This window comes from Protopterus annectens, chromosome 6.part1 (assembly GCF_019279795.1).
Source record: "Protopterus annectens isolate FY-2018-M chromosome 6.part1, PAN1.0, whole genome shotgun sequence".
NCBI lineage: Eukaryota > Metazoa > Chordata > Ceratodontiformes > Protopteridae > Protopterus > Protopterus annectens.
The window spans coordinates 352,310,538-352,323,270 of record NC_056738.1 but is presented as its reverse complement, the minus strand read 5'-3'; the positions used below and the strand labels follow the sequence as shown (position 1 = coordinate 352,323,270).

Below are 12,733 nucleotides of genomic sequence, written 5' to 3'. Positions count from 1 at the left end.
CTCAGACAACCAACAGGTAAGAAACGCTCACTTCCTCAAAAGCATTTAAACTTGACATAGCTCTTTCCTTAACAAAAATGAAATGTTTCACAACCATCTCTAGTACCTACAATATTGAATGTACGTTTCTATCCACAGTCGAAGAGGCCAGACATTTAAAGAAGAAAGAGAAGTAAACAGAAAAGTCAATACACCTTTCAGACAAGTAAACTTGGGGCAACACTTTGACTACTCTAAAGGGCACTCCAAAGGAGGGCATTACCATCTGTTTATGAGGCTGAATATGAGCCACTTTTGTCTCTCTAGCTTTTCGAATGTCCTCTGCAGTCAGACCTCCAACAGCTGAAGGGTTTTGATGGAAAAAACGAGAATGAGTCATAGTTCCAACTAAACCAAGGAAGCCACAAGTACAATGAATTTGTTCCTTGACTCTGTACAAACTTTGAATATGGAGTGGCTTAATGGCAGATAACACAGAAAGTTTCGTCTGTCTACAATACACCGGATTCCTTCCAGGACTTGCAAAAGATTCAGGACAAACACAGGAGATGAGATGGAGACTATTCATCCCACGGAGTAAGGCTTGTGCTTCAACCTACAAAAACAAAATAAAAAGGAAAGTCTTACATAAGTAACTCCCTCTCTTTAATGTGCACACAGACACTCAGGTTTCAAAAGATAATGAGGAACGAAATTATCTACTTTTTTTCTGGAGAGCCAAACGCCCCAAAACACCAAGATCATACAAATTCAGCTCTTTTAACATTTTTTCTTAAATGCTGAATTTTGTTATTGTTTTAAAGGACTGCTTAGAAATTTACTCAGATTAAAAGTACCTCTATTCATACTTTCCATTTAGTAAAACCTCTAAACTGAAACAAATATACATCCATATGTTGTCCAAAATGCAAGCTATATTCAGTACCTTGCTATATAGGATTGCTTCCCCCATAATGAACTTCATCAAGTGACACTTCCTCAAATAAAACTGAAAAATACAATACTTGGTGGCAAAGTTTTAAACAGAAAAGTATTCTAAACGGGGAGGAGATAAAGATCTTGTAATCCTCATACTGGGTGGGGTGGAGAAATGTAAGGCTCTTTTCACTGCATGCCATTTCAACTCAGTACAGTTTCTGAAAATACTACTAAGTGGCACCCACTTTGGGTAAACAGGCTACAGTTTGTTAACTGTATAACAAAAAAAAAAAATCATGCTCATTGGATCACTGCAGAATTTTTAAGCCAACGCCCAAGCCACAAAGACTTCCCTAATAATATATCAGCAATACAGAGTAGCCAAACAGGACATATCTACACAATATTAAAACAGCAGCAGAGTGACTTTTAGTAATCACAGGCTGATGCTAGCAGCAAAGTGCAAAGTCCATCTTCTTACAGTTATTACAATTTGTCAAAGCAGATGTTTTAATAAAACATAAAGTGAATTAGATGGTCTTGGTTTTCTGACTTTGTATGCTGTCCATCCTTTTCTTATATTTTCTGAAAAAGTTAATTTAAAAATAGACAAGCATAGTCCCCTTATGGAAAGCAAGCACTGCCAAGATACAGGCAAGGAAGAAGAAGCCAATGAAAAAGTGGGAAGCAGTTACATCACTTTCTAAAATACAGACTCTTCAAAAACTGTCCAATGGTCATATGCCTTTTGTTGCTGGCTGGATGTAGGGCTATCCTTGACAGAATATCCCATAGGTTAACATTGTAACAGTGATAATGGAAGAACATCTTGTGACCTTTATCTATGCATTGTACACAAAAAATATATGAAGTTTATAACTGCATTTTGCTGCAAAATACAGCAATTTGACAGATTAAATGAAATATACAGCAACCAAGTGAAACTGATACTATAATATCATTTTCCCCTGTGATTACAAGTTTTATGACTAGGCCGCAAAGCTATAAGTGCAATTAGAAAATTTTGTGCAGGAGATAGCCAAGAATAAGAAAACAAAATAAGCATGGAAATGTGAAATACTATTTAACTGTATCTGTAGTCTCTATATAGGAAAGGCTCAAGTCATACAACTGAATGAGCAAGACTGTCAAAGGGACATCCTACCCTGCAACTTGTGATGTACAGATCCACGAGTTTGTTTTCTGCTCATATGTCTCCTGGTAATTCAGCCAGTGTAACTTGTGGCTCAGTAATTATTTTTATACATTAAGTAGGAAAAACCCTCACACAGTTATGTTGCAGGGGTCGCCCATAACTAGAAATGAACTCAAAAACTGATGAAGTTCAGGCACCAAGAAGTTAACTCATTCTTATTTACTTCAGGGATCCAGAAAGACAGTATCTTGATAGGATGAGGACTGAAATTTCAAGTAAAAAAGGCAGCGAGTCAACATGAAAGATTTAGAAGACTGAAGGGAAGGTTAGAGCAGAGACTGCTCAGTTAATTTATACTGGCCCCAAAGTAATTAGAAGAGAGTTTAAGAAAATAATACAACAATTCTTAGGTTTTCAGAAAAAAAAACAAAGCTGTAGTGCAGAAAACTAACACTTTAGAAGGTGATGTGCAGGAGAGTGCCTCAATGAATGTGTTTACGGTTATTATGAGGACTGTTACATTTCTGGTTTAAATGTTAAAGGTTTTCAATAATGGCAGAGTAAAAAATGCTAAGCGGCAAATTATACCTGGGACTTCATCAGTATGTAAAATGACAAAATTAATTAAAAAACTGCTACATGGGCCATCTGTGTTTGGGAAAGGGCATACAAGAGATTGGATCCCATTGTTGACCATTAGCCTTTCTGCACTCGAGACTGAGGTTAATGTAGGATAGAACAAGAAAAAAGGTCAGCATCTGGTTAGGTTCAACCGGTCAATTCAAAATATCTGGCACCTTTTTCTTTCTTAGTTTGGTGATTGCCACAAACAGTCTGAATGAAACAATCCACAACACAACTGCAGCAACAGAAACAATATAAAACAAATTATATATTTAATGCTCTACATTCACATAAAAGGCTAGAGGTTCCAATGGTGCAACCCTTTTTTTAAGATAGACCCAAGGTAGAAGCAGACAAAAGAGAGAATAGTTACACAGTTTGCATAAAATCATATTTTCAATTTAAAAAATTGCAATACCAAATATTCCCATAGAGTGCTGACGGAGCACTGCACATTCGTTAACAAATACATATTTTGGTTGTTACATAGCATTTAGTGATGTGATGGTGATTACCTTCATTTTTCCAATTATGTTATGATTCAGCTGCCTTTGTAGGGACCCCATGTGCAGTCCTGCTGCTAAGAGACCTGGTTTGGAAGCACAAAACCCTCCTGGTGAGGCTGGGGATTTGCTCAGTGCCCTGTCCAGCAGACAGCAGCCTCTTTTAAGAAAGACATCTGCCATCAGTGCCATTTTGAAGACTAGAAGAAAAAAAAAGATGCTTTAATTTGAAGACATAACATTAGCCAGAAAACCTCTCTATCTAGTATAAACGTGCTAAAAGAGTAACAGAGTAACATTCCACACAACAACTTATATTACACACACACATACAGAGATGTGTGTGTGTGTGTGTGTGTGTGTGTGTGTGTGTGTGTGTGTGTGTGTGTGTGTGTGTGTGTGTGTGTGTGTGTGTGTGTGTGTGTCACACACAAACACACTGGATCTAATTCATAAAATCAAAGTTTCAGAATGTCGACTTTCAAAATATTGAGACCATATGGCAGACAATATAAAATGCAGAAAAACAATAACACACAAAATACTTCTTTCCTAATTATACATCCAACTTAGAACTGGACTACAGTGGAGGGAAATGGCAAATTCCCTAATCCCCACTGTACCTCGAACTCTGTAAAAATTCAGCTATCAACATTTCAGACTGCCGACCATCTGGTTTCTACCTTTTGAAAGTCAATGTCACCGATAAACTTGAAATTCTACACCTTTAATGTGAGAATTCCACACCAAATGCCTCACAACAGACCCAGGGGTTTGCCAAACAGCTTTCTCAGACTGTGCATTAATTTGTGTCACACACATAATTAGTATGTGACTACATGAGATGTCTTTGTTTGGCACAGCACATTCACTTACTCAAAATAAAAATACAACTGCATGCAGTGAAAGCAGAATATTACAGCACTTCAGCTGTCTGGAATGCCTTATTGTAACTGGTCAAAACTCAGACACATTACAGCATTTTTTTCTCGATAAAGCCCCATAAAAAGAGAGACTCTGTAGAGTCAAATCACTTGACTGAACTTCCTTACCAAATATGTAACCCATTCAACAAACAGAACAGATTGTCACTCTCTGGCAGCTGTTGAAATACATGCCAAATGCTACAGTCTGACAGCTCTTTGGGAAGCTGACAAAAGGAAGTACATTTGTGTAAGTAAATATAACAGGTGACTGAATGATCATTGTTGCAGTAAAATGCAGGATATAACACTAGTCCAGCTTCCAAAGAGTCTGAGCACCTTACACACCCAGGCAGAGAGCTAGAGCTGAGCTGACGAAAAAGATAGTTTGGGCACAAAGCCCTTCACAGATTTCACATCAACTGAGAGAGGGAAGGCTACAGGCCTGACAAGGGCAATGCTATGAAACAAAACTAAACTAAAGGTCCTCACCTCACCCTGGCAGCAAAAACATACAAAAATAAGGGGAATGGAGGGATGGAGTGGCTATTGCAGCAGTGATTATCTGAACATCTACAGTTATGGTAAGTTTACTTACACAACAGTACTATGTTCATCATTAGGATCGCTGCTGCCGCAGCCTTAGCTATAACAGACATATTACCAAGCTTAACATGACTGGGAGAAAGAAGGATGAGGGTACAGGAGTCCCTGGAGAATGGTCATAGCAAATCCTGCACTAGACCTGGAGAAGGAATCTAGTTTATAATGTTTTATAGAAGTGTACAGAGAGGACCAATTTCCTGCTTCTAGAACACTTCTAGTATCCAACCTTTCTAAAAAGTCACAGATAAAGCCAAGGCTCTGGTAGAATGAGCCTTGACCTTGCCTGGAAGTGTCTTTTTGTTGAAGTATAAAATACTAAAGAGAACAGCATGAGGCAACCACATGGAAATAGTCTGTTTTGACACAGAACTTCCTTTTTTTGTTACTTTTACAAGAAATAAAAGTTTCTGAAAGACTTTGTTCGGTCAAGACAGTACCCAAGCTTTCTGCGAACATTCAGGATAAGGAGTATATTTTCTCAAAAATGTTAAGGTTCTAGAAACAAGACAGATGAATAGCTTGATTCAAAGTAAACTTGGATACCACTTCGGGCATAAATGAAGCATCAGCTTTTAAAAAAACCCTATCTTTGTGGAAATGTGCAGAGGTCACAGTAAAAAATAACCCTGTTTTCCATGTTTATGAACCTCAAGTCAGCCTGAACACTGGACTGAATGAAGCAAGTTAAGTTTTTCTAATATCAAATTAAGATCCAAGGAGGAACCACTATTTTTTTTTCAGGAGGCATGGTATGCAACATCCCTTTCAAAAAATTTTCCTATAATCTTACACCTAGAGGGGGATCCATGGGCAGACATGCTGAAATGGCAGACAAATTAACCTTGATGGAAGAGTAAGACATGGCAAAGCATAGTAACTCACACAAATCATGTATAAATATAGAATCAGAGAAACACTAGCCCTAAAAAGGTCCTAGCTCCTTTTCATGGACCAATTGACTTTCTAGTAGCAGAATTTCTTGCCTTCTTTAATATCTGCTGCAGGTCCTCAGAAAAAAGGTGCCTGAAAGGTAGGAAAATTCTACCATCCAAGCAGTCGGCTGCAGTTGTTTGGGGCTGAGATGCATCAAACACCCCTTGTCTTGTGTGAGTAGGTCCAATCTATGAGGAACCTAGTGGTAATTGCCCCTGGCCATTTCCAAAAGAAGGGAGAAAGCACAAATATATCACACTTACCATAATTGTAGGTGTTCGAGCTGCGCAATGTTGCAGTACTAATCTTTCAATCTTCCTGCCATGCACAAGCCTGCGACCAGCCTAACTGACGAATGCTGGATGGAAGGCATTCGGACATGAGGGTATAAGAGGGGCATCTGCTGGTGCCATCTTCAAATCTTTCTAGACAGTGAACAGCCGTCTGATGTCTGAGGACAGCACAACCCTTCCAGATGTCAAAAATGTTGAGGATGATGGCAGATAACTACATATGTGAAAAGATTTCCCGCCCCTGAGTAAGGAGGGGGACAGGTGAGGAGAGACCATCATACACAGGGGTTAGATAGTGAGAATATGTACTGCAACACTGATCTACTCAAATCATTTACAATTATGGTATGTGTGACAAAACTATTTTTTTTTGTAATCAGTGTTGCCCTTCTGATCCTTTTAAGGACTCCCAAGGCTACTAATTGGGGGAGGTGGGGTAAGGCTGTCTGCTGTCCTTTAAGAAAGCAGGTTTCGTGGGATAGCAGTTGCAAACCCTGCCTTAGCAGTGGAAACATTGGCTAAATGGTTGTTCTTAGTAAAGGTGTGGATGGATGTCCATGTGGCAGCTTCCAGAATAGCCGGTGTAGAAACATCTGTAAGAAAGGCAGTGGTGGCTGCACTGTGTCTGGTGGAGTGGGTCCTGACATGGGATGGTAATGGCTTACTATGATGGGCATAACAGAAGGTGATGCATCTGGATATCTACTTAGAGAAAGTTTGCTTTGCAAACAGTTCTGCCTTTTTTCTTTCTGAAAATGCCACCAGTAGTTGCTTTGTTCCGTTAGGAAATGTAGTCTTGATCTGTTGGTGTACATCCAGAGAAAGCAAAGTTTGCTCGGCTTTACTCTGTGGGTCATGGAACACTGGCAAATGAATACTCTGATTTAAGGAGAATTCTGACACTACTTTGGGAATAAAGGAGGGATTAGTTCTAAGAATTACCCTGTCTCTATGGAACATTGTGAAGGGTTCCTTGCACATCAAAGTTTGTAGATCCGAGATCCACCGACTGAAGTGATGGCTATGAGTAGGGCTCGCTTCTAAGCAAGCATATTTAGAGAAGCAAAATAGTCTGGTTCAAAAGATAAGTTTTTCTAAAACATAGTTTAAATCCTAGGTAGGGATGGAGTTTCTCCTTGGAAGCCTAAAATGTACAACTCCTTTTAGGAAAAGTTTCATGTGGGGGTGAGAATAGATGGGGAGAAGCAGGTAAGGAAGGCCCAGAAAGCTGAAGCATGCATCTTAATACTGGAATAAGAAAGTCCCTGGTGAAATAATACTTACAGGTACTCAACACTACGTTTAGAGCTGCCAGCAAAGGGTTAATGTCCTTGTCCCAGCACCAAAGAGAAAATCTTTTCCATCTGGATAAAGTACAATGTTCTAGATTTTGGTTTTCTTGTCCTTCTCAGGAGAGATAGCACTTCTGTAAAACATTCCTACATCTGGCATTAGAAACAAATCCTCTAAGACTTTAGCTTGAAGGTGCTCAAGTGAGAATGAATGACCAATCCTTTTAGCAGAGTAAGTAGGTCTATCACTAGTGAGAGGATGTAATATCTCCCCTCACGGAGTCTCAAGAGGAGAAAGAACCAGTGTTGTTTTGGGCAGAATCATGCTCAGTCTTGTTCAACCTCACCTTTATCAGGACCTTGGGAACCATGAGAAAAGATGGGAAGGAATAAAGAGAAGAGTCCTGCCGATTTGAAGAAGATGGTGTCTGCTCTCCATGTCCCTGTCTGTTGAGTTCTTGAGCAGAACCTTTGAAGCGGTCTATTCTGGTGAGAGGCAAAAAGGTCTATGTTGGGGTCTTCACATTGATTTCTGAAGTCCATTAAGATCTCCCTTTTTATCATCTATTCATTGGGATCCAGAATGTCCGTACTCAAAGAATCTGCTAAGGTGTTACTCTGACCCATGATGTAGGATACTATCAGTGTCAATCACAATTGTTGTGGCAAGACCCAAATCTTTACTGCTAGACTGTAGAGGCAGTAGGAAGGAGTCCCCTCCCCCGCCTGTTTATGTACCACACAACTGTGGTGTTTGTCTGTACAAATTTCAGTACTCCTGGGGACAGGTTGTTTTGAAAAGCTTTCGTTGAAAGAAAATTACCTCCTTTTGATTTATGTGAAGTTTTCTTTGCTTGGGTCCAAACACCTTGCACCTTCACGGGTCCTAAGTGTGCATCCCAGGCTAGTTTGGAACTGTATGTGGTGATGGTTTTATCTGACTCTGGTAGAGAAAAAGTTGCACTTGGATTCAGCTTGATGGGGTCTTTCCACCAAAGAAGTTCTCTTTTCAAGCATGGCAAAAGAGGTACCAGCGTTTCCAGGGGCAGAGTGCTGCTCCCACGTGTTTTTCAGGAAAGTACAGTTTTGTACCTACCATAAATGTAGATGTTCGAAGATCCACATTGCTGCAGTCCTAACACTTGGGTAGTCCGCTGTCCCAGTCGGCCCGAATACCAAAGTATATGGCTGGCGCGTAGTCAACAGTCAGACGCTGTGATCGCCAGCGCGCATGACCGGCGTCATATCCTCAGTCTTTTCTTGCCCCAGATGTCAGAAGACCTAAAAAGATAAGGCTAAAACCAAAAACACCACACTCTCCTGAAATATATATACAATATATACAAATTTACAGAGTATAACCTCACCCACACAACCACCCCTAAACACAGAGGAGGAGGGAGGAGTAAATTGGACTGCAACAATGGATCTTGAACATCTACATTTATGGTAGGTACAAACTGTACTATGTTCTTCATACCACATTGCTGCAGTCCTAACACTTGGTAGAATCCCAAAAAGCAGGTAAGGAGGCTGGTAAATCATAAGGAAGCAGGAGCTGACAACATGCCCTGCAAAATAGCCGTGCAAAACCAGCCCTAGATTTAGAGTAGAGGAGGAAGGTGGTGGAGAAAGTATGCACTGAACTCCAAGTAGCTGCCTCCAAAATATCCTTAGTTGCCACCCCCTTAGAAATGCTGTTGAAGTGGCAGTAGCCCTAGTGGAATGAGGCCTAATCCCAGCTGGAATCTCCTTGCCATGATGGGAATAACAAATGCAATGCAAAACCCAATCCACTTAGAAATAGTTTGTTTGACACAGGCTTGCCCTGAGAACTCAAAGCAAAAGAAACAAACAACTGCTGAGACTGCCTAAAATCCTTAGTCCTGCTTAAGTAATAGCGCCAACTGCCTGTGTACATCTAAAGTGTGCAAAATCTTTTCCCCTTATTTGGGATCTGCATAAAAGGTAGGCAAATGAATAGTTTGGTTTAAAGCCACACTAGAAACCACTTTAGGCATAAAGGAAAGGATTGTAGTAAAGATACCCTATCCTTATGAAAAAATCAGGAAAGGCTCACGCCATAAGGGCCTGCAATTCAGACACCCTTCTTGCAGATGTAATGGCTAACAAAAAGCAGTCTTCCATGACAAATATTTCAATTCAGCAGTAGCTGCAGGCTCAAGGTTGTAGAGTGAGTTTCTCCAACACAAAATTGAGGTCCCAAGCAGGAGTAGGAGCTCTCATTAGGGGTTATATTCTTTGCCCTCTAAGAAATTGCTTGAACAAAGGATGAGAAAACAATGGTGGGTCACAATCATAGTGAGCTGAATTGCTGCAGCATGAATCTTAATGGAAGAGAAAGACAAACCTTTGTCCAATAACTCAGTAAGATATTGAAGAGCCACACTCAAATTTGGCTCAGAAACATCCAAATTCTTTGCTGCACAAAATAAAAATCTCTTCCATTTCCCTGCGTACACTTTCCTTGTACTAGGTCTTCTGGCTTCCATAATCACATTCAAAACTTGTTGAGGAAGCTGAGACCTGCTATAGTTCAAAACAGAATATGCCAAGCTGTTAGATGAAGAAAGTGAAGCTTGACATTGAGCAGATGCCCGTCCTTCTGAGACAATAGGTGTGGAATCAAAGGTAAGGGCCATGGAGGCTTCCTTATCAGACTCCTCAGCAATGGGTACCAGTGCTGCCGAGGGCCAATCTGGAGCTATTAAAATCATCCTTGGCTTGTCTTGTCTGACCTTTAGAAGTACCTTTGGGAGGAGAGGCAGAGGTGGAAAGGCATACACATGAAGATTTTTCCAACTGAAAGAAAGCATCCACTTTCCAGGCTGTGTGATGAAACCTTTTCGTGCAAAACTTTGGCAGCTGGTGGTTTAGTGGAGAAGCGAACAGATCTATGTCTGGAGTTCCCATGACACTGTCAATGTCTGAAATACATGAAGATCCAGTTTCCACTCGTGGGGATCCATGATTTGCCTGCTTAACACATCTGCTAAGGAGTTCTGTGCTCCTGGCAGAAACCTTGCTTGAAGATTCAGCTGCAAGCTTATGATCTCCCACAAAATCATTGCTTGCCTGCATAGAGGATAAGAATGTGTTCCCCCTTGTTGTTGATGTACCACATGACAGTTGTGTTGTCTGTTAGAATCAACACCTGCCCTGGAAGAAGTAAATCCTTGAAAGCCAGTATGCAAACTGGACTGCTAACATCTCCTTCATGTTGATATGTAGATGCTGCAGTCTGGCAACAGGCCACTTGTCTTGTATCCACTTTCCATTCAGATGAGCTCCCAAGCTGTGTCTGAGGCATCTGTCGTTAGAATCTGACTCGCTGGCTGGCGGGTCACAGAGAGTCCCTTGTTTAGGTGACATTCCTGAGCCCACCACAAAAATTCCTTTTGAATGCAAGGTATTATTTGAATGGCAGTGTCCAAATCCTGGCAGTGCTGTGTCCATACATTTTTGAGATACCATTGTAGCTTCCTCATATGCAGTTTGGCATTGGGAAGTACCAGAATACAAGATGCCATGAACCTAAGGCTTGAAGGACTGTCCTTGCAGTCAGCCGACTGATGAGATAGTTGATGGAAGTAAAGAAGATTCTTTTGTTTGTCCAGGGTTAAAAAGGCCATCTGGGTTGCTGTATTCAGTCTCACACCCAGAAAGCATGTCTTGAGAGGGTACTAGACTGGACTTTATTTCGTTCACAGAATACCCTAGGCATCTTAGCACTGCTATCACATATTCGAAATGCTTAAGAAGCACGCCCTTCCTTGAGCCAGAATCAGGCAATCGTCCAAATAAGGATAGATTTGTATTCCTTTTAGCCTGAAGAAAGCTAACACTGGAGCCAGAACCTTTGTGAATACTCTGGGCGGTAGATAGCCAAAGGGCAATGCAGAGAACTGATAATGAGAATTCCCAGCCAGGCATGATACTTCCTGCAACTTAGTCTGATAGGAACATGAAGGTAAGCTTCCTTGAGATCCAAAGTTACCATCCAGTGATCTTTGCCCAGCAGAGGTAAGCTGTTGTAACGTCAACATTTTGAACTTGGGAATGTCCAGATAAGTGTTGAGGATAGACAGATCCAAAATTGGTCTCCACGTGTCCCTTTTGGTACTAGGAACAGGCGAGAATAAAACCTAGGGCCCTTTCTGGCACAGGAACCTGCTGAATGGCCCCTAATTGAGCAACAGAGAAATTTGCTTGTGAGCTTTCCTTTGTTGAGGAGGAATGTCTGGCATGCCTTTGAAAGGAGGCAAGGTATGGAAGTAAAACCTGTAACCGTGGTGAATGATATCCAATTCCCATCTGTCTTGGGTAATTAAACTCCAGTTTTCTTTGAAAAGTGCCAACCTTCCTCCCAAAGGAGCTGCCAGGCTAGAAGATTCTGGCAGCTGAAAAACAGGTCATTGTGTCTGTTTAAGAAAGGACTGACCCTGCCCTCACCAGAAGACTGAGCCCGTGAACTCCTGTTCTAGGCCTAAACCTTGAGCTCTGCCTCTACCACGTCTAGACCTACCCCTAGACTGGGAATCATAAGCAGGATATGTCCACCCTTGGTAGGCCAATTTCTACTAAACTGAGGCTGAACCTGCAAAAATCTTTAACAGTCTGCATAGACTTAGCCTTGTCTTCCATTTTCTTTAGAACTGCTTCCACAGGCGAACCAAACAACACATCAGATTGTAAAGGAGCATCTAAAATCCTTGTTTTCACATGCTCAGCTAAATTCTGATCCCTCAACCAGGCGTGCCTGCGAAGAACCCGAACCTGTGGCAGCCACCCTCGAGAAGGCCTGCACAGCATCAAAACCACATTGCAAAGAATGCTTACCCACCTGTTCAGAAACATGAACTAAATCCTGCAACTCTTTACACTCATACCCTTCCTTAAAGCATCTACCTTAGACTTTAATTGTGAAAGGAGATAATTTTGGTATTTCAACATGTGAAACTGGCAATTCAAAGCTCTCATGGCCAAAGTGGAAGAAGTATACACTTTCTTTCCCCATCTATCAAAGCCCTAGCCTCTTTATCTGGAGGAACAGGATTTTTAACAACAGAAACCTTAACACCTTTAGGCCCCTGTGAAACAGTTTCTGGGTCTGCCCTAGGACTCTTAAAAAGATACTTATGAGCTTCAGGCACCCTATAATATCTATCCGGTTTAACTGGAGCAGGAGGCAAGAGTCAGGGTTCAGAAGAAGCCTCTGCAAAACATCCTCTACCACATCTAGAACAGGAGGTATAGCTAAAGGCCTATGCTGGGGTAGAAACAAAATTCCTAAGCCTTTTCCTGGAATCAGAGAAACTGACCTTCCCATTTAAAATGCTCCCTCATGGAATGAAGCGCTCTGAAAATGAAAAATCCTCAGGAGGAGAAGCAGAAGGTAGAATCATCTACATCAGAATCAGAGTAAGGGAATACTCCTGCAAGCCTTCGAAATCAGAAGCATCCG

The 12,733-nt window shown here is 41.1% G+C and overlaps 1 protein-coding gene across 1 annotated transcript in view; it reads right to left on the bottom strand.

Moving 5' to 3' along the window:
- The window catches only part of LOC122805293 (atypical kinase COQ8A, mitochondrial-like), a 740,997-nt gene that overhangs the window by 563,423 nt on the left and 164,841 nt on the right, over positions 1-12,733 (bottom strand). The window contains exons 2-3 of the mRNA XM_044075380.1: positions 3,214-3,401; positions 263-595 (exon numbers count right to left, since the gene is read on the bottom strand). Coding sequence (XP_043931315.1) covers positions 263-595; positions 3,214-3,393 — 513 coding nt within the window. The 5' untranslated portion in view covers positions 3,394-3,401. The remainder of the gene's footprint in view (positions 1-262; positions 596-3,213; positions 3,402-12,733) is intronic.